The 21569-nt window shown below is 41.5% G+C and overlaps 1 protein-coding gene across 1 annotated transcript; it reads left to right on the top strand.

The window, feature by feature from the left end:
• The first annotated feature begins 3576 nt into the window (after positions 1–3576).
• clspn (claspin) lies at positions 3577–21289 on the top strand. The gene is made up of 24 exons (XM_030064253.1): positions 3577–3821; positions 5035–5152; positions 5744–6168; positions 6258–6407; positions 6741–6806; positions 7275–7347; positions 7827–7929; positions 8279–8895; positions 9507–9695; positions 10994–11151; positions 11300–11499; positions 11719–11771; positions 12048–12241; positions 12881–13412; positions 14176–14236; positions 14526–14607; positions 14721–14848; positions 15555–15716; positions 15958–16079; positions 16561–16688; positions 17126–17246; positions 17724–17800; positions 18624–18785; positions 20623–21289. The coding sequence occupies exons 1-24, from the start codon at positions 3795–3797 to the stop codon at positions 20746–20748; spliced, it is 4074 nt and encodes a 1357-aa protein (XP_029920113.1). The 5' UTR covers positions 3577–3794; the 3' UTR covers positions 20749–21289.
• Positions 21290–21569: the final 280 nt, after the last annotated feature.

The following is a 21569-nucleotide window of genomic DNA, read 5'->3' as shown; positions in this document are numbered from 1 at the left end:
ACTGAGCCGCTGCTGCTGTTCCTGTGGATTTGTAAGTGCGCACGCGCCGGGGAGCCGCCGAGCGGACCCGTGTGCGCACGCGTAATTTGTTGCTACAGCAAATAGATGAAATTTTAATGATCCCGGTGGGAGAAACTGGGTCGTTGCAGCCGCAGATAGTAATGGGATACAGCAACAGGTTAAATAAAATGTATGGAAGTAAATGGATGAGAGGGGAAATGTGCATTTCAACACTAACAGGGTGTGTAAAATAACATCAGTTAAGACAGAGCTGATGCAGACTCTGCCTATTCATAAAAACCCAGGCTACCGGAAGTATTAAAAATGATATCGGTAAATATCAGTTTATGCCATATAAGCATATACGAAAAAATGCACCAAAGATATTCAATGCATGCATAAAACAAGTGGAGACTTTACAAAGACATTTAAATATGCAAAATGTAACACTGAGGCCACTACTGGGAAATGGAAGTATTAAGAAAACAGTGAATTTATAGAAAATATACATCCTACAGAAGGCAATTCATTCATAAAGAAAGGTTTCCAATATGTAGACTGAAAGAAAAATGCACACACACAAAAAGCAAAGGCCACCAGTGTTCAAAGTGAGGTCTGGGGACCCCAGGGGTCCTTGAGAAGCTTCCAGGGGGTCTTCAACAAAATGATGAATAGTTTAATTTCTCTGTAATTGGATTAATTGCATATTGTTACTTTAAAGAAATTTATGAATTTTTGAAAGTGAAACTTTTTAACATTGCTCTTTTATCCAACAGCATAGAATCTGTTTGTTCAATTATTACATCTAAACAGTTTAATCCTTTAAAAAAAAATCAAAAGACCCATCATCAGGGGCCTGAGGACAAAGTCGCTTCACACTGGAGTCCAGTTGGTGAAAGTCAACTTGGAGGTCTAGAGTATGAAAAAGTTTGAAAACCCCTGGTGCAGGCTACCAAACATATGAAACATATGCTACATGCCATATAAAAGTATGAAACAAGTGGAAAGGCTTCAGGTATGCAGAGAATAATAAAAAATAAATAAATAAATAACTTGTCATATTATATATTCATGGTCATTCAGTTTACTGATGGAAAACAAGAGTAGTGCCCTCAGTAGAGTGCAGATCTTCACCAGCTGTATCTCCTCTTTTCTGGATGATACTGGACTCCCTGTGTGCTGAGTGTAACAGGAGTTAAATGGTTCATTCCACTTGCAGGTTATTACCTGTCATATTTGCAAGTTATTGCCAGTCATATTTGCATTGTAAACATATGGTGGATTCTGATTGGTTAGTGGGCCTTTCCGTGGCACATAGACTCCGCTTCCTGCTTCCGCTCTGTGCCAGTAGTATATGGATTGCGCCCATGGTAGGTTGCTCAGCACACGGCAGCATAAGAAAATTGTAATAAACATGTAAATTTTATGACACAGCTGTATTATATTATGCAGGATTAGATGATAGCTGGGTGTGATCTTATTGCGCTATCTTAGCGGTGCCTAACTGTTATATCTAGTCAGTATTTGTCATTAGCCGTGGTAGTTAGCCTAGGCTAGTTTATGCTAACCCTTGCTACCGCTTTGCTGTAGCTGCCTGTGAGCTGTGCCGACTGCTGTGTGACACTACTCGACCAATCGGTCTCCATTTATGTTCAACAGGTACCTATTTTTGTAAATATATTTTTGGTTTACTCTGATAATTTATGTAATGGCCAGTAGTATATGGATTGCGCCCATGCTGCCTGTGAGCTGTGCCGACTGCTGTGTGACACTACTCGACCAATCGGTCTCCATTTATGTTCAACAGGTTCAACAAGCCAACAGCAGTAAAGTTACACAAAGCATCCCTGGTTGTCGTCATTGTCCCTGAAACACAACACAACACAACGCAGAGTCACAACAAAAATAACAAAGGTTACATGAGCAAAACTTAGGAGAGACTCTGCCAACTGTAAACTGTTGTCAAACACTTTTCAAATCATAATTTGAATTTATTAGTCTTTTGAACCACAACTGGAGCAAACACAGCCACAATAGGATAAAAAAAAAAAAAAAAAAACAGCAAGCAAGACAGTGAATGAAGTGAGGCAGCAGCTGTACCAAAACCAAACATTTTCAAAAGGTTTTGAATCACCACAATTACAACAATGTACAGGCATGACTGTACACAAAACATTTGAGGCTGATGGGCCCTGTGGTTTGTGAGATTGACCTGACAGACACACACACAGATACACAGGACCAAACACGCAATCTCCTCCAGGCTGCTGCCCGTTGGAGGTAATAACATCTATGCAGGATGTGCCAGTTTGGATATGTTCCTAAAACTCTGGATAGAGGCACTCAGTGAGGAGAAAAGTGACACTGTGCAACTCTTATTCATCGAGGTCTGTTCTCAGTTTCACTGTTATCTGAACAGAATCAGTCAGCGCACATTAAATGAAAGGGTCTGCATGTGGGAACCAATATGTGGAAGTATACAAAAATATGTAAATTAGTGTAAATTACTAGCTCTGTGGTGTGTTGTCCTTCTGCCACTGGAGGCTGTGTACAAATTTAAACCAGTTCTTGTTGTTTACAATATAAGTCATGTTCTGTTTTACCCTGAGTGCAGGTGTGTTTGTTTGTCTAAGAGATCAATGCCCCACATATTACAATATTGACCTCAAGCAGCCCCCCTCTCACAAACATGGAGAATTGGTTTAAGGTTAACATTGTAAACTATGGTGCAATAATCTCTTTACTTAAAAAAAAAAAAAAAAAAAAAAAAAAAAAGGCCTGGTAGATAACCCTTAGTTCAGAATATTGAGTCTTTTATCAATTTTTTTCATATTGCAAACTCATACCCGGCTACTGTTTGAGAAAACTATAGCCAACATCATCAGCAATCAAACTCTGTAAGTGAATTAAAAAGTGCAAGGAGTGCATGCACATTTAATTACGTGCTCTCTCATCCAATTGGAATCACCTTATGCAAATTTCTACTGGTCTTGTAGTTTTTGCATTTGGAAAAAAAAAAAAAAGAAAAAAAAAAAGAAGTTGCTTAAGACTTTCACAAGCTCATGAATGCAAGGCTGCTGGAGCAAATTCAGAGGCTCTGGGTGGACTGTTAGAATTTATTCAAACACCTCAGGCGAGGAATAACATTTTTTATTCACTCCTCAGGAAAAGCAATTAGATGAACAGCATCACGGAAGCCCTTAATCAAACATATACCTGAGCTGAAACGGTGCTACTGGCCCCTTAGTGAAATGTCTGGAGCAAGAAAAAACAGAATAGCCCTATATGGTGTGTTTCATTTTATTTGGGTGGTCTTTTCCACCATAAGTGTGTGTGTGTGTGTGTGTGTGTGTGTGTGTGTGTGTGTGTGTGTGTGTGTGTAGTGTAGTGTGTGTGTGTGTGTCTTTCGCCCTGTACGAGCAGTTTACATTCCGGGAAACCCTAGCCTCCGCCCAACGGCTCACCATGTATGTCGTCATCGTGGGCGGGCACAACCGTTCCTAATCAGCCAATAGGAGAGCGTAACGAGGTCGATTGACACCTCGGTGACGAAAAGCTGCGGCCAGCTGTCACGGCGCGCGAAAGCTCAAAAAAATTCTATTCGGAGTGCAGAACAGGCGGGAGGAAGGTGGAACCGACCGGCCAACTATCATCTAAATGCGATTTAAAACATCAAAGTAGCATTGCCATACGGACATTTACGTTTGTTCGTCTGGTGTGGGTGCCGAGGTTTGATGAAACGCCGTTTTCTCGGTTTTTCCTGAAAAAACGGAGTAAACAATCCGGCCGAAACGATGAGTCTGGTTCTCTCTCAACAACAGGTACGTAAAAGCGAGCTAGTTAGTTAGTTAGTTAGTTAGTTAGCGAGCGAGGTCTTCTCATGTCAAATTAGCCAGCTGGCATTAGTGTAGCTGTTAAAATGTCGGCTCTGATAGACTTAGAGTGTGTAAAACTACAATTTGGTCGTTGCAGCTAGCGCCAGTGTTAGCCGGTTAGCATGCTAGGCTGGGAGGTAGTTAGCCGGCTGGATGGTGGCCTGGCCACATTGATGGAAGTTAGCTCTAGGATTTTAACTTTTTTTTTGGACACGAGTCACATCTAACTAAACTGCAAAATTAAAAGTCTGCTTCCAGGGCGACACAGCTGGATTAGCAGTGCTTGAAATCTCTGCTCAGTAAAGGTTAAATTGTCCGACTACAAAGACATTTACTAAGCTATCGCTTGCTAATGTGAGTGCTCACTCATTGTTTGGTGTTGCAAGGCGCCACTAATTTCAGCCACTTGGCTCTCTTATTTACTCAAACGACCCCCTTGCTTCAAGCCTTATTGTTGTGAAATCACTTTTTTTTTTTTTTTAAGTCGTTTGCAGCTAAAGTAGAAACAGGTTTATATAATCCAACCGATGGAAAGTGAGGAGCTTTCAGTGGAGTGAAAGGTATTGATAATAATCCAACCTTTCTAGCATGAAGGAATTGACTCTGGTTAAAGTACACTCATGCAGGGCACAAGTTACTAAGTTAGCCTGAACTTTAGCCATGTTTTACCTCAACTAGATGTAGGATGAATTAAAATTAATGAGGTGAATTCAGCTTCTCACTGACTGTACAACAGAGCTCCCCTTATTTTGCTAAAGAGGAAACCACTTTACACAATGAAATTTCAACAAGATCACATTAATTTAGGCTTGGAGTCTGAAATTGTTGCATCAAATTCATAAAGTACTTTTGCTGCTTTACCAGCCAGATAGATTTTAGAGTAAGACATTTAAGTGATGACTGGATGCTTATCAAAGTGACTGGTAGAGAAGACTGACTTACCGGCCACAGCTGAAGAAATATTCAGAAATATTTGGCTGCTTGCTCGAGGCAGTTTTTATCCTGGCTGGGTTTCTGAGCGAAATGAAATTTCCAGTTTGGTTCCTGGGTGGAGAAAGTTATAGAACTCCTTATCTAAATTGCTAGAAGTGGCTTCATAATATCAGTGACACTGGTTACTTTGCATGATGGGTGAATTATGTTGTCTTATGTTAAACAGGCTGAGGGTCTCCCAGCGGGGATCCAGACAGCAGCCGAGAGTGATTCAGACAGCGGAATGGGCTCTCCAGCAGAGGAGATGGTGACCGAGTCAACCAACACTAGAGAAGAGTCTCCAGGTGAAGTAACACAAGAGTCGAAAATGATCAAAACCCCCAAAAAACAGGCAGTCCCACTTAGTTTGGTTGTGTAATCCAACAAGCAGATTTAGTTTGTCATTGTCATCGAGAAAAATGCTGTTGTCTGCATATCCTCACAGAATAGAGGTTGTAATCAAAAGAAAGTCTTTGTTATGATATTGTCAGGATAACTCTGCTGTAAGATAATGTTATTCTGAAGAATCAACTTTATTTGAAGTGCCTTTAACAAAGGTGTGTTTCACTATATACAGTCACTGAGAAGAACAAGTAGAGCAAGAAGAGAGATTTGTTATGTCAATAATAAATTAATGAGGTGAGCACACAGAAGGCACTTACACATACAATACACAACATAAAACAGGCAGCAAAGCATTACAGCAAATTTGAGACAATAAATAATAGTAAAGTGTATGTGTGCATAGGGACATACATGGATATTTATATACAGCAGCCTCTCGCATATACACTCATACATATTACTCAGTGGCACTAAAGCAAATAAATCTTGAAATTGTGATATGGAATTGCTATGCAGGATGGCTGATTCTAAAAGCTTATTTTGTTTTGCAGACTCCGACGAGGATGAGAACATCACAGTCCACAGGAAACCTCGCCGCAAGGCCCTCAGCGACAGCGAGGACGAGCAGGAAGTTGCTGACAGCAGTGTAGATATGGCTGAAGCACTTGTCCTGTCTGCATCCAGTGGAGAGGAGATGGAAACTAGAGATGCAGAAGAGGATGAGGAGAAAAAGAAGGGAACACAAAAGAGCAAGAGAATAGCTCTTGCTCCCATTGACAGTGAGGAGAGTGACGTTGAGCCAGAGGAGGATGGAAAAGTTAGAGAGCAGCAGCAGGAAGAGGCGAGGAAAGAAGTAAAGCCAATGAAGGAGGGGAAGAAGAGAGACAAGAGCCAGAGGCATCGTGAGAAAAAAGAGAGGCGGAGCAAAGCAGTGGAGAAACTGAAGAAGAAAGAGAGGTTTTCTGAAACGGACGAGGTTTGTATGGATTTACAACAGAGTGTTTAATGTGCGTGTTACATTAAACTGTACATAATTTAAAAAGTATTTTATACACATTTCTTCAGAGCACACCTCCACCTCAGGCTCTGAATGACAGCGGCTGCCTGTTAGGCGACACTGACCTGTTTGACGCAGGTCTGGATGATGAAGACGAGGAGGAAGAGTCTCTGGATGCCATCCGAGCTGCTGTCACACAGAAGGTCAAAAAGCATAAGGTAAAAAAAATAACCTGATGGCTGTTGGCAGCTGGACTGGCTCCCTCTTTGTTATTTCATTTAAAATGTCAAAGGTTTTTTTTGTTTTTGAAAGAATAACCACTGTATTTACTTAGGCTTTTCACTTATTTCGGAAGCACTACTAGGAATTACAGCTCTTTTCTTAGTTGTGTTAACTCCTCGCTTAACTAATTGGAGCATAATGTTACATTAACATATCTTCAAAGTTTGGCAAGATGCAGTGGGAAAAGGCTTTGAGTATGTTAGGCATGGCATTTTGCTGGTCTTGTGTAGATAAGCCTTTATGTTGATCGGTGTTAATTCTTCCTCCAGGAGACTCTTCTGAATGAGGAGGAGGGAGATGAAGATGAAGAGGTGTCAAAGAAACCTCAGCGTGCGGTATGCAATGCAAGACTGAGTAGGATCTTTTTACAGTATAAACTGTTGGAGTAAGACAGCCACAGCTGCTTGGCAAAAAGTTTAGTCGTTACAGGCCTGCATCGTAATACACCAGCAATGTAAATATTAAATTGCACTTTTTTAAGCTGCAGGTGTCCCAGACAGAAACAAATGATTATGATACTCTGTGGGATACATAGAGATTTTGGCAGTTTCTAAGTGTTAGTGTTTCATCTTTCCTGCCAACACACACTTTAGCTCTGGAAAAGTCTGTGTGTGTGTTATAGGTCTGGTTACAATCACAATAAGGAAATTATTCCAGTCTGGATGATAAGTGACTGTACCGTATGTCCATGCAAACACATGCTGGCAACAAGACGAGGTGACATTTGGTCGCATTTAAGAGCATGTTAACGTCACAAACAAAAAAATACTTCCCCATCTTCAACTCATCTTCACTCTCCTCAGGAAAGGAAAGCTGCACGTGCCAGCAAAGAGGCCATGAAGCAGCTTCACAGTGAGTCTCAGAGGCTGATCAGAGGTCAGTATTCAGCACACACATTCATTGTTTTTTTTGCTCAGGGCTTAAAGCTTCTCAGGCACCATTCATGATTTCAGTCATAGAGTTTTATAGATTTAGAAAATACTTAATTGCAAACAATGTGCACATTTTCTCCTGGACACGTTATCAGGCTCAGAAATCTTTCTTTAAATCCTGATGATGATGTTTTTTTGCCACATGAACTTTACTTTTAGTAAAAGTCCTAGTTTTCTCCTTGGATCTTGACTTGAAATGTTCTGTTCATCAACACATCATTATAGATAGACACTGCCAGGTTGTCTTTTTATTGCACTACTCTATTTCAGTAAATATAGTTTGTTGGTGTTGAATGAAGTTAAGATTAAAAACTATTGCTTACATAATGGCGAATGTTGATGTTTCATGTTTTTAAGGGTGTAGTTTTTATTAAAATTGGTGACATTTATCCTCCATGCTGTGTTTCTCACCTCTCTCTACAGAGTCGACCCATGGCTTGCCCTACCACGTCCCTGAGCCAAAGACCATAGACCAGTTTTTTAAGAAGAGAGTCAGGCCAGAGGGTCCAGCCATGGCTTTGCTGAAGTAAAGACACACAGAAAACAGCATACTAGTACATGTACACACACACACACACACACAAGACAGGGTAGAAATCTACCGGCCACAGTAGCTGTTAGATGCCAAAAATTGTCAGCAGGATGTTGCACCATTTTTACCAGTTAAAGAACCTGCAGACAGTGACTGGTTACCCGCTAATGATGCTGATCATTGGCTGCCGGCCAGGTTTACCACCCATACACATTTACACAATGACAGTTTTGACTAATTTTATGTTTACTCTGTTGTATATATACAGTGCCATTAATGAGTAGATTTTATGCCTGTCATAATAATTTGCACATACTAAATATTCATCCTATGCCTCTGTCAGATCTGCTAAATATTCAGCCATTATACTGGAGGCCACACCAGCTCCTCCTCCACCTCCTGCCAACCCGCCCACTGAGCCCCCAGTACCCCAGCAGCCATCCGCACAGCAAGACTCTTCTCCTTCTCTGGATCTGTCATCCACCCACATCCAGACTCTACCTCAGCCCGCCGCTACCTCATCCCCACAGCAGGAGAGCCTCAGCCAGGCCAGAGAACAGCCTGAAACCCTGGATCCCAACCAGGAATCGGGCCCGATGCTCTACCTGTCCGAGAGCCTCCAGGACTCGATGACGGTAGACGGTGCCGAAGTCAAAGCTGCTTCCAGCCCTGAGGAAGAAATCTCTGCTGCTCCGGTTGAGCAAAGCCAGACTGTGGCCTTGCCTGATTCTCAAGCCCAGAGGGTAGAAGCTGGAGCTGGGCCTTCGGATCCGCCTGTAGCTCCTCAGTCTGAGGATCCTGATCCAGCTGGTGTGGAGCCTGTAGCGCAAGGCCCCGCCAAGCCCAAGAAGGACAAACTGGCCCGACTGAGAGAGCTGGGGCTGGAGCCTCCACCTGTCGCCAAACTGTGTGCTGATGATGGATCCTTCGTTCACCTGGAGCCCCCACAGCCCAACCTTGGTGAGAGGAGATTGGTTTTTGATTTCAGTGCACTTAAGACAGCAATACAGGAAAGAGATAAAGAATAACAGTCATATGTAATTATGGATGCACTGATATGTTTTTTCCTTAAGTCTGATATCAGTATCTTTCTATACATAATGGCCTATACTGATATGCATTTTTCTAAGAATCATAACACATATGCACTTGCCAAGCAGGTTAAACTTTTCTGACAGGACTTCTGCCGTATGATAAGGTGTTATGTTTAACATGTGTTAGTTTTAAGCTGCTAATTTTGCACTGCTAATTTAAGTGACACTCCTAGAGTAAAAAAAAAAGAAGAAGAAGAAAAACTGATAGGGGTATCATGAGTCTCCAATATATCTGCCCATCTCTATCTGTAATTACTGTCTGTGATAATCACACCATAATGTATTTAATGGGCATCAATTTTGCTGTCAACAGTCTTTTCTTGTTGACTATAGGCTGCTTTTGCTGCAGACTGCACAATCAAAATCTTGAACGGCAAATAGTGAATGACAATTGGACCTTTCATGATCTGTTTCCTTCCTGCTATTATTTAACCCAGGACTGATTTTAGCCTTTTGTTTTTCCTATCCCTCCGTCAGGTGTGGAGGCCCTGAAGGAGCGCTTCCTCCGCCACGTCCAGCCCCTGTTGCGTCCCCAAGGAGAGCGCACGATGCAGCTCACCATCGTTTGTAAAGACAGTGCCCCCTCTGGACAGGAAGAGTTGCACACTGAGTCTGTTACTGTCACTGTTAAAGAGGGAGAGGAGCAGCTTGTGGTCACCAAACCTGGTACGGATCCACTTGTGATGTGCATGTTGGTTCTCCCTGGTCACGCAACGTCTTGAATATCATCGGACTTTGAGAGGTGTATTCCACACAGAGAAAGTCAGGGATTTGGAAAACCTAGGGATGGTGAAAATGGAAAATTTTCTTGGCCGACCACCGGGCCTCATTAATCGGTTTATTTAGGTTAACTGAGAATATTATTTGACTGTCTGTAAAGTTTATAGACAGTCAAGTACGCGACCGTGTCCGTTCTGTACCACGGATGTCCCCTCGGCAGGCCCAAAACCAATTCAGACATAAGATAATATGGAACACCATTCATCCCGAAGTCAAATATTGTACATAGCCTACATGATATCCAACAAACATTATGTAATTTATTCATGTTGCTTACCGTGGTAGAAGAAATCTCTCTCTCTCTCCTCGTGAAAAATATTGTCTCCAGATTCCTCGATGAGTCTGCTTTGTGGTTTTATGACTCTTGCAGACTTGCATGACGTACTTTGTTCAAAACTATGCGTGATCACCATAAGCTTAACTCGCTTCTCCGGTCTGTCTCTACCGAGCTGAGCTCTGTGTGTAATCACGTAATCCAAGCCCAGCAGAGCGTCCTGTGGCCATGTTTACCGTATTAAACTGTATGTGGGTTCATGAGCAACTTCTTAGCTTTCAGGAACAGTTGGAATTTTTTCGATAGAGCAAACTTTACGGACATTACGGTATTTACAATATGACATGCGCAGTTGTGTCGGCGACGACACGTTCGGCCTTAAAATTAACCGACAAGATTATTCGGTTAAAGTTCAAACGGTCAACAACCGGTCAAACGGCCACCGGTTAGCATCCCTAGGAAAACCCCTGAAACTATTTTGGCTTATAAAAATTAAAGTGGCTTACCTTTGCACCCAGAGCTGGCAAATTTGTTTTGCTCTTTTACTCCTGTCTTCTGCCATTGTTTCATGTTTTTTGTCCTGTTTACGTCTGTGTTTCCTGTAGAATGTTTTTATGTTATGGTTTGTTTTCTGAAGAATTTTTTGGCGGGATGTGTGCAATTTTGCTCTGACACAGATTTACTCCTGGGACCATACCTGGAATAGTCATTACGAAAGGTTTTTATTGTAATAATTACATAATCATCAGATGGGCAGTTTTGCTGGAATTGCAGTGGTCATTTTTATTTTAGGCTGGCTGACCAGTAAGGGCAGTTCATGATTTTTTTTTTAATATTATTATTGTACTCACATTTTTCTGATTTGTGGGAAATGCACTGACTCTTAACTTGGATGACCTTGTCTTTGCAGGAGAGAAGCTGCTAACTCTGAAGCAGCGTCTGCAGCAAGCCATGGCCCTGCGGAGACAGGAGGAGAGGGCACGCAAGGCCGCCCTGCATCGCCTTGACAATGAAGACTGTGAGGAAGAGGAGGAGGAAGAGATGACAGATGAGTCTGAGGGAGAGGAGGTAAAAGGATCCTTTTCTCTCTTGCTGCCTTTTGGCATTCTGCGTAACAACAAAGTAATCAGATTAGACTGTAGGCTGTCATGCTTTTGCTGTTTGTTTATTCTGCATCTGCCTGAACTCAAATCCCTTCTATCCTTCACGTCTCCAGGGTGTAGAGGACTTACTGGGAGGTGAGGAAGAGGAGGAGCAGCATGAAGACGAGGCAGAGGAAGAGGAGGGAAGCGCTGTGGCCCAGACTATCAGGAGCCCGTCTCCTGTGGCGCTGAACGGACCCTCCCCTCTGCCTGACCTCCTCAACACAGACGGCACACTCATGCTGTTTGCTGGAAACTCCTGCTCTCGCACCGGGTCAGCTTTTCCTCCCTGCAGTTATTATTTTATTAATGAAACAAAAACATTATAAAAATTTTAAACTTTAATTAAAAGTTGCAAAAATACCTGGGAAATTACAATGTATTTTTCTCAGCGATGTTGGTACAGTAAATTTTGAGTCTGGTTTCAATTTCCATTATATTGCAGTCCTATTCTAAGAAAATTCTCAATGAATTTGAATTTCTCTTCCTGTAGTGATGGTGTAAGAAGGGCGGGTCCCTTGGGGCAGGACAGCAGTAGTAAGATGGGTGAGTGGACTGAAAAATTCATGCTCCTCAGCATCATAACTTGGTAGTTAATCTGACAGTCACAACAGACTGATATATGGCTATTATTTGTCCTTAATGCAGAAAAATGTCTAAAAAATAACTTTGACACTTCTTTGATTTCAATTTAATGAGCGATGTCACACATTTACATAAACAACAGTAAAGCTTTCTGACAGTCCTGACCGTTTCAGTTTTAAGAACTGTATTGGCAAGACATACCAAACACGTCTTTCCTCTCTCCCATCCCTGCCTCAGAAGAGGATGACTCTCTTTCTCTGGCAAAGGACAACAGCCACAACAGCAGCTTTGAACTGGCGGGCTCCATGATCACCTCCTACCAGCCTGTCAATCACCAGCGCTCCACAGGAAGGGGCGCATTAAACTCTTCCATGTTCCGCTCCCCTTCTCCCTGCTTCTTCAGGCCCAGCTTCCACGGCTCTGCTTCTAAGGTGAGATGCAGGATTTTTCACTTTGTTAGTAGATGGAGGAAGATGGAGGTTCGATTCCTTCGGGAGCCACCTGTGCTTTAAAAGTGCACGCTAATCGTAATGTAAAGCAATCCACTGAATGGCATTCATACGAAAGCGTTTTGGAGGCATTATTCAATTCCAAAACTTAGTAGTAATGTAGTTTTGAAGTTGTAGTTGTTTTATTCTGTCTGTGTGAGAACACTCTTCACTCTTTCTCTTTGTTTTCTTTGCTTGCTCACAACTTTGAGAAAGTTTCCCATAAAAGACTCATTAAGAGTGTAGGGCTTTCAGGTGGCATCTCTTAATTGGAATAAAGCCAAATTTATATTACACACACAACCAAAAACAAAAAGATGAAAGGCCGCAAGTTCAACCTTTTACAATTAATAGCCGTAAAATATGGAAATATTAGGGCATTTTGTTTAATTCAGAAATCCTCCTGTGGTTGAATCAACATTTTGATTTGAAGAAGTGCATCGAAATTACTTTGTTACCACAATCACTGGGACTAAAATCTGAGATTCTTGTGATCATAATTTCATTGCCATAATTGTATTTCCTCTTTTTTTGCTTTTGGGGTATAGTGTATTGAATTATTTTCATCTAATTGTCCATCAGAGCTCTGGCAAACTGTCCGAGCCCTCCCTGTCTCTGCCTGTTGAGGACTCCCAGGACCTTTACGGCCCTTCTTCTCCCGGCACTGACTCGGGGCCCCTAGTTGGGGCGGCTCCTGGCCCTGGCCTGGGAGGAGACTCCCAAGGTCATTTCTCCCTGGAAGATGACACCCATTCCCAGTTGCTTGATGCGGACGGCTTCCTGAACGTGGGGCCCCGTCCCGGTGCACCTCAGTCTCACAAGAGGCAGTTGATCCTGGACAGTCTAGATGAGAATGCAATGGACGCCAACATGGGGGAGCTGTTAGGGCTGTGTTCGGGTGTTTTTGGGACGGCAGAAAGGGCCTCTGGGAAGGCCGGACGCCTTGGAGCAACACAGGAGGATGAGCTGCTTGGGTTGTGTTCAGGGGCATTCCCGACAACACAGGCTGGAGAGGAGCAGACAGAAACGGAAGACAAGAAGGAGGAAGGACAGGAGGAAGACACTAAAATGGATGAGCTGCTGGGCCTGTGTTCAGGCAAATTCCCAAGTCCAGGTAAAGGATGGCATAGTCTGTGTATTTCTTTTCCCTTAGGAAGCACATGCCCTTTTAATAAAAACAAACAAAAAATTCTTGGTGTAGTGACACTGGAGAGAAAAAGTACAGATCACTTGAGACTGATTGACATTGCCAGTGGGAAACTGTTGGATCTGAAATGGGGTGACCATCCAGTTTTTGTTTACATTCCTCAACCTGATGCATGCTCTTGTGGTGGATTGAACATGGCAACCAGTATTTTGAATTAGAGCTAGATGATATGGCCAAAAAAAGTAAAATCAATTTTTTCCCCCCACATTTTCACAATTGATGATTCAATCTAGGTTTTTGGTGACTGGTGATTCTGTGATGCATTTCTGGGCATGCGCGTTCTGGCTTTTATAAAGTTAAGAAATATGTAGTCAAAATCTTGATTTTTACTATTCAGCCATTTTTTTGCATTGATTTAAAACATAAATCCAGTATAATCAATATATCCACCGGCCCTTCTTTGAATTTCAAGTTGTGGATTTGCTCGTTCAGTGTTCTATTACCTTTCATTTATTTTAGATGCATATATAAATAATTTATATTCATGCATGCATAAAATGCTATCCCTATAGAACCGTGCGAGATGTATGCCGATTTTCTCTAGGCTTATGTGTTCAGCACTCTTTCCCCCCGTGTATATTATGGAATAAGATTCTCTCAAGCGTTTGCTTTAATGTGCCTATTTTTATTTATTTTTTTTTTTTCCTCCTCACCGTCTCCCAATATTCAGATGTGTCTCCTTTGCGGCCAATTTCAAGTCCTGCTCACATGGCCTCGACCGGACAAGACAGGTACACAGATCTGAAACAACATGCCATCTGAAATAAGTAATCAGCAGAGATCACTGTTTAGTGCTTTTTATTTATATTTCATCATTTTGTTCTTTGTGGAGATAAAAGTCCATTCGATTTCAAAAGGGCATCATAATCCTCTTTTTGTGCTCTGATATAAAACTGCTTTTCCTCACATTATTTCTTTTAACCTCAGGCCTTTAACAACAGAAATAAAACTATTTACCAAGGGATTGTACTATTTATTTTCAAATAAAGATTCACATGATAATTTTTTGCATGTGTTTAGTAAGAAGAAGCCTGAAGAGGAAGCGGAAGAGGAGGAGGAGGACTGTGAGTTCCGACTTCTATCAGACGTGGAAAGTGAACAGGTAAGAAAGTGTGTGTTTTTTTGTGTGTTTTATGTACCAATGAGTGGACATATTCCAACAGGTACATTTTTATGGCACAAATGACTTGACACAAGTTAATCGTGGCTTTTCAGGAGGACGACAATGAAGATGGAGAGGAGGATGAGGCAGGTGACGCTGAGGAAGAGGACGACAATGAGGTGGAAGAAGAGGAGATGCAGCCTCTGTTTGCATCCCACCGGGTTAAGAAAAAGAAGAAAATGTAAGCGGGATAGATGGATATCGATTGTCTTGGTGTTCACTCGGCTTTCCAAGTGTGACAAGTATCCAGAAGCTTCTTACCCAGGCAGAGTGTTGCTGGGTTCACGTAATTGGCCAAACTTTGTTTTGATTTGATTTAATTTACGTGACTAGATTTGATTTGAGCCGATAATTGCCCACTTGGCACTCGGCGTACTTCTGGCAGGCTGGTCAGGGGCTTCCCTCTCTCTGTCATCCTTCCCAAGACTTCTTCATTTGTTTTTGTCCCCTTTTTTTGAATTCTGAGGTTTTTTGGGAAGGGGTCCAGGTCACGACGTGTCATTATGTTTTCTATAAACTGTGGGCCTGCGAAGCCCTTTGAGACTGTAAACAGTTATTTGAGGCTATAAATAAACGTGAACTTGAACCTAATGGAAAAAGTCAGCCTATATATAATTTTCCATAAATATCATTGCCAGATGATGCCACTGTAAACCGCTCTTCAATATTTTAATTCTTATTCCCAATGCTGTGTGTGTGTGTGTGTGTGTGTGTGACTGACCAACTAACAGGGCACTGGAAACTGAGACCTCTTGAGAAACTTGCACACCAGATTATTATCACTGTTGAAGTTTGTGGTATTTGACAGCACTGGAACATGGTATTGCAGTCTGTCTCATAATGATATCACATGGTTTAAAATGTCTGTTCCATCGTTTCATCTACAGGCACATAGCTGACTACCTGGAGTCCGAGGCCGAGCTGTCGGGCAGCGACGATGGCAGCGATGATGAGGAGGGCGACGGAGAGAGTGAGTACGAGGAAGAGGAGGCTCTTGATGAGCTTCCCTCTGATGAAGAACTGCAGGACCAGGTCAACAAAATCCACATGTGAGTGACAGCAGATCCTATGCCATCTTTTATGTTTTTTCTTGGAAGATTAATTAAGATGTTTTGATGATGTTGTAGAGCTTAAACTGAAATAATCCATCAAAAAATGTTTGAATCCTCAACAGTTTGGATTAAAAATGCATTAATATCACAGTACAGGTAGACTGATGCAGTCATTGTAGAAAACTTACTCCCGTCCTAAAATGATAATGAAATCCGCTCTTGGTCATCACTCCTACAGGAAGCAGGTACTGGATGACGATAAGCGTCGTCTGAGGCTGTACCAGGAGCGCTACCTAGCTGATGGCGACTTGCACTCCGATGGCCCGGGACGAGCTCGACGCTTTCGCTGGAAGAACATCGGTTTGTGGTGGTTTTGTTTTGTTTTTTGTTTTTTGTGTCATAACTATACATTTTTTAAGGGCTGTTGGTATTAAAAGCTCCTTTGGTAACTAATCATTTGAAGATCCTGTTTTCTAGAGATTCTTAAAGAGGTACTTGGCTGGTAAAATAGTCAAAGTGCCTAATGAATTTTGGAATTTACCAGGCCTTAACTTAACTTGGGCTGTTGTCTAATGTCATGAACATGTTTCTTTCGTACATAAGAGGTGTAACATGTTTTTGATGGTGACGTAATTTTTTCAGTTCATATGCCTCCCCAGATTTCTGAATTATTTATTTAAATTTTTTATTTTGTTGGATATGAATTTTGCCACCTACTGAGGAAACTTTAATTGAAACTGCAAGTGCAAAAATCATTAAATTTCATGCTTCAAATTGTACCTTTTTTTTTATATAGCATTTTTACTCATGTAAATTTTCTTTATTTGAACCTTTCCCCTAGACGACAACTTCGACATGAACAGGACTGGTGTAGAGGGTGAGGAAGAGGAGGAGGAAGACATCGTGGACCAGACGGAGGTGCAGAGGAGGAAGGACAGACTGGAGAGAGAGCAGTGGCTCAGAGAGCAGGTATGGCTTTGGGTTTGTTTGTGTAGAGTACTATTCAGATACAAGGCTGTATCATTTTATTTATTTATTTATTTTAAAATCAGATTATCAGTTTCCAAACTTCGAGGCTCAAAGTTTCGAACAGCCTCTTGTACAAGATCTTGTTCTGTGCCTTTGGCCTGTTGGAGGGAATAGTTCAGTTTGTTCAATATGAATAAGTAGAAGCATCCCTCAACTTAAAAAAAAAATAAAATATGCATGTTTCCTTGCATGTGCAATTGTCGGAAAAATCGCAATGATTTTTCTTTTGGCCAGTATTATGCAGCCCTTACAGATGGAAGAGTTTGTAAACACAGACTAGCAAAAGAGCGTGTGACTGTTGGTTGTGTCATGACCCTCGTTTTGAAGGAATTGTTCTCAGTGTGTCTCCATTCCTGTATCTCTGCCTTGTTTCCCAGTCGGAACTGAAAGCCAAGAAAGGCGAGGATTTGGATGCTGACGATGAGAAGATTGGAGAGGAAGACAGCCACTTCATGAAGCTGGCCAAGAAACTCACTGCCAAGACACTGCAGAGGAAAGGTTAGTTTGATACAAGCCTCAAAAAATGGATCCTTTGTTCTGATAACTCATCCCCAGTGATAACATTTGCTGTCTCCAACAAAAATGTACAAGGGCAGGGAACTAACTTTGAAGCCCATTACACTTACATGAAGGAATTAGTGACAATAATCAGAAATTCAAAGAAGTTTGCAGCTCACGTTTCCAACTTAATCTCCGGTAACAATCAAGTAAGAACAGGCTTCTGTTGAGCATGACCAATTATTTGGTATCAGACATTACTCTTGGAAACTGAACATGTGAGGATTGAATATATCCACACAGTCGTTTTACCCTCTTTAGTGAAACAAAGAAATGCGAATTTAAAAAAAAAATAATGACATGAAGTATTTATCTACAATTGATTTTAGTGTGCAGCCTGTATGTTCTATGTCGTGTCACAGCCATCACTCAGACAAGTTCACAACATTATTTTGTTTTATTTTATTTTCAACCCAGAGCCCCCTGTGGTCCCCCAGCCAGAGAAAAAGACTGCAGCTGTCAATCCGTTCCAGAGACCCACACAGCCCTCACAGGTCAGTTATCGTCACCAGATTAGCAAATTTTATTCTTTATAAATTCTTAAGTCATTTGATTCAGAATCTCGTGCTCATTTACCCTCCTGTGGTTATTTTCTTTCTGTTGTTGTGTTACTATGACTTCGGTTTAAACTTGATTTTAGTAGTTGGTCAACAAAAGAAGCTATTGGCACACTTGGCCTGAGGTTAGGAAATAGTAAGACAGCTCTTAACCAGTTTTTTGGAAACAGAGATGCTCACTTTTTTAAAAAAAAATATATGTATTTTTTGTTTGCTCCGCCACTTCTTCAGCCTGCAGGACAAAGCAAGACATGGAGCCAAAATTCAATCTGATAGAATGCAAAAAAAAAAAAAAAGTCCTCAAAGAGTGCACTGTTCCAAGTCAGATGTATGGAAACATTTGACCAGGGTCAGTAGCACTATTTACCATGTTGAATCTCCTTGAATGGGATATTACCAAGAGCTAAGCACTGGTGAACGTCATCTGTGGCTGCTAAGACTGTCTTCTATTTAGCCAGCAGTGACTTACAGGGGGAATAATCCATGTGGCTGGTGTAGTGGGGAAAAATGTGAATTTTTGGAGGCCCAGCTACTGTGGCTGGTGGAGAAATAAGTTAATTTCACAGCCAGTAGTCCACTTTATTTAAACCAAAACCTAGCTGGACAGGGTCCAAAGTGTTACAAGATGGGAGATGTGAGTGCTGGCAAGAGATCAGCTCTAAATGTCTCAGCAGCAAAGCTCATTAAAGGATCTCTGGCCAAGGTCTCTGAGCTCTAAGCTTTATTGATCTCTGCTTAACCTCGGACCTTTGCCCTCCAGGTGAGGAGAGGTTCACTGCTGAGCCAGCCTCGCTCCGTCCTGCAGAAGCTGGCAATGATCTCAGAGGGGAACCCGCTTGCGCCCAGAAACAGCCGGGGCTTCCTCTTTCAAACACTGTCGCCTGAGAAGAGCGTCCCAACCTCTGACGCTCCTCAGAAACAAGTGAGTGACGGTGATGTCAGAAGGTTGGACTTTTTCCATGTTGTTAAATGATAGGCCTGGCAATAGGCCTAATGACTGGCCATAGGAAAAACAAACAGAGATAAGAATTGAGACAAACAGGGGCTTACAAGCCTATTATGTTACAGGAAAGTGAATTTCATGCTCAGAATACAGAGAAATTAGAGACAACAGCCCCTTAATAGAGTGGGACCAGCCAAATACTGGAAAATTTTTAGCCGTGGCTGGTTATTCTGTGAACCCTGGCAGCCACTTTGTACCCAGAGTCTGATTCAAGTATCTCTTGTGCTGTCTGGGATAAGTGCCTACGTTGCTTGGATATCAGAGGAAAGGCAAATGGGAGAGAACGTGTGTGGCACTGCGGCTTGTCGGTGCACCATCCCAGATTTCACATTGAATTGGGCCCTGAACACCTTCACAGGGTTCCCATGGATCAGAGGATTTCTGGAAAGTGATGGAATCATGAGAAGTCTATTCCAGACAGGGAAAGTCAGGGAATTTAATAATTTTCTGGGGCAAGTTTTGTAATATCATGGAATTTTGTCAGCCTTGATTTAAAAAGAAAAAAAAAATCAGTTTGTCAAACATTTACTTTCACAATAAAACAGAACAGTAAAATTTAAGACCTTTTTGAATCTGAGGTGTTTAAAATTTTGATCAGGACTCGGAGGTTGGCAGTCATGTTCCGTTTATAGAGATCATGTAATTTCAACATTTTAGTCGTTGAAAATCATGGATTTGAACTGATGAACTGATGTAGGGAAGCAATCCTATCTTCCATCCACCTGTAATTTAGACTGACAATTAATGCACATCATCACAGTCGATAATCTCAATCCTCACCACTGATAGACAAAAAATGAAATGAAATGACCTGCTTGTCAGTTCAGTCAACCTCAAAGCAGTTACCTAAATTATGTGTAATGTTTATATTTTGAAGTTATTCTATTTAATATATGTATTTATTTTCTTGGACAGTAACATAATTTTCAGCTGTGATCCAGTCCTAAGCATTGAGAAAATGTTCCTCGCCTTGCCTTTCCTTGTCTCTTGTGCAAATATTTTGTTTTCAAGTGCTTATTTTGGAACAGTAGGTGTCAAAGAGCTTGGTGTGTCTGTTCAATGTGATAATCATATGACTGTGGGCTTAATTTATTCATAGTGACATGTAGTTTTAAATGTATGTCACTAGGTGGCGCCAAAGCCCATGCCACTCACATAAAACGCTGCACTAAATACAGATGGCAAAAAACTGCAGTTGTCATTACCTGGACAGTCTCATCCAATTATGATTCAATAAAGAGCTTTTCACCAATCAGGATAATAAAACTGCCGTGTATAGAGGCTAGGGAGGAACTGATACAACATTTTTTTCTTTCCCTTCAGCTTTTTGTCAACAAATTGATGGCTGTTTTTCAGACTTAATTAATCTTTGTTCTTAATATCTGTCAGTTTTTCTAGATTTTTCTGTTCCTTCTATGTGAAAACTCTCATTTCAACAAGTAATGTGACAATATCACCCAACTACTTGCATAAAACATTCCTCTAGATAACTATTCAAGTTGTTGCACTCAAACAAAAACATTATGTAGTGAATGTGAATACATGCCCATCTACTGTGGGGAAAAAATGTGGAAAACATCATTTAAAAGCATTTGAAGGTGTCTTTAATTGCACTTTTAGGTCACAGAAATCAACTTTCAGATAAAATTCACAAATTCATTCATTCACCACACAAATGTTTCTGTTGTCAGCGTATATTCTTTAAGAACGTTGTTTGTGTGAGACGGTTTTAACAGCAGATGTATTTGATCATCAGGTGAAGAGGAGGGGACCAGTGGAGGCTGTGAACCCGGCAGCCAAGAGGGCCTGCAGGGCGGGGAACAACCCCAGCGGACAGGCGACAGGCCCCCAGAGGAGCATCTTCAGCTTCCTGGAGAACTGAGCAGGCAGAACATGAAGTGAATGATAATCAGCAGCAGCAGCGGGCTGGGAAACTTACCTCTGTGTTCCACCTGCATGGATTCCCGAGTTCACCAGCTGCTGTTTTACCAGCCAGCAAGACTTTTAAAACTGAAAGAGGGTCTCCCACTTGATGGTTGTCAGAGATCCTCACTTCTTTGTCCAGAATTTAAGTTAAAGAGAAACACACACACAGAGGATGGTTGTGTTTGTGTATTTACCTTCGCTGACTTGAAACTAAAGGACACCTGTGAAGCATCTTTTGGTGCTTTACCTGGTGAGCTTTTTTTTTTTTTCCACACACACGTAAACATCCTCTCCAACGCTCCAACATGTGTGTCGTTTCTCAGTCACAATAATCTGCAGTGCCCGTAAAGGCATTCCGTCGCTTTGTACTTGACTCCGTTTGAAATGTTTTATCATGTAAATAGAATTGATTTGTTTTAAATGGTTTGAATATTTTTTTTTTTAATGAGGATTTAATTGTATTTGTTTTACATTGTAAATAAAAGTGTATTTTAAGACCTTGCTGTTTTACTCACATGCTGTATATTTACCTGCTTGGGAAAATATACATTTCTTCCTTCCAGAAGTCAATGCAGTTAGAATAAAAAGGGTTACAGTCCTCTGCCACCACAAAATACCTTCAGCCTTTCCATGAGAAGTTTCACGTAGCCTCTGACACAGTATTCATTGTAGCGGATATAAGACCACTTAGCTTTAGGAGTATTTTGGGCAAAGATAAAATCAATGTTGAGAATTCACCTCACCTGAAAGTAAAGAGTTATGTATCTGTTTGACTCT

Source organism: Myripristis murdjan, chromosome 11 (genome assembly GCF_902150065.1).
Source record: "Myripristis murdjan chromosome 11, fMyrMur1.1, whole genome shotgun sequence".
Lineage (NCBI taxonomy): Eukaryota > Metazoa > Chordata > Actinopteri > Holocentriformes > Holocentridae > Myripristis > Myripristis murdjan.
The sequence above is the reverse complement of the archived record's forward strand: the minus strand, read 5'-3'. Positions and strand labels throughout refer to the sequence as shown.

What these genes read in the sequence shown, in the direction of transcription:
- clspn (XM_030064253.1), top strand. Translation starts at nt 3,795, where the DNA reads ATGAGTCTGGTTCTCTCTCAACAACAG. An exon ending in AGAAGGTCAAAAAGCATAAG is followed by an intron (nt 6,408 to 6,740) that starts GTAAAAAAAATA and finishes TTCTTCCTCCAG; the next exon opens with GAGACTCTTCTGAATGAGGA. An exon ending in GTCTCAGAGGCTGATCAGAG is followed by an intron (nt 7,348 to 7,826) that starts GTCAGTATTCAG and finishes CTCTCTCTACAG; the next exon opens with AGTCGACCCATGGCTTGCCC.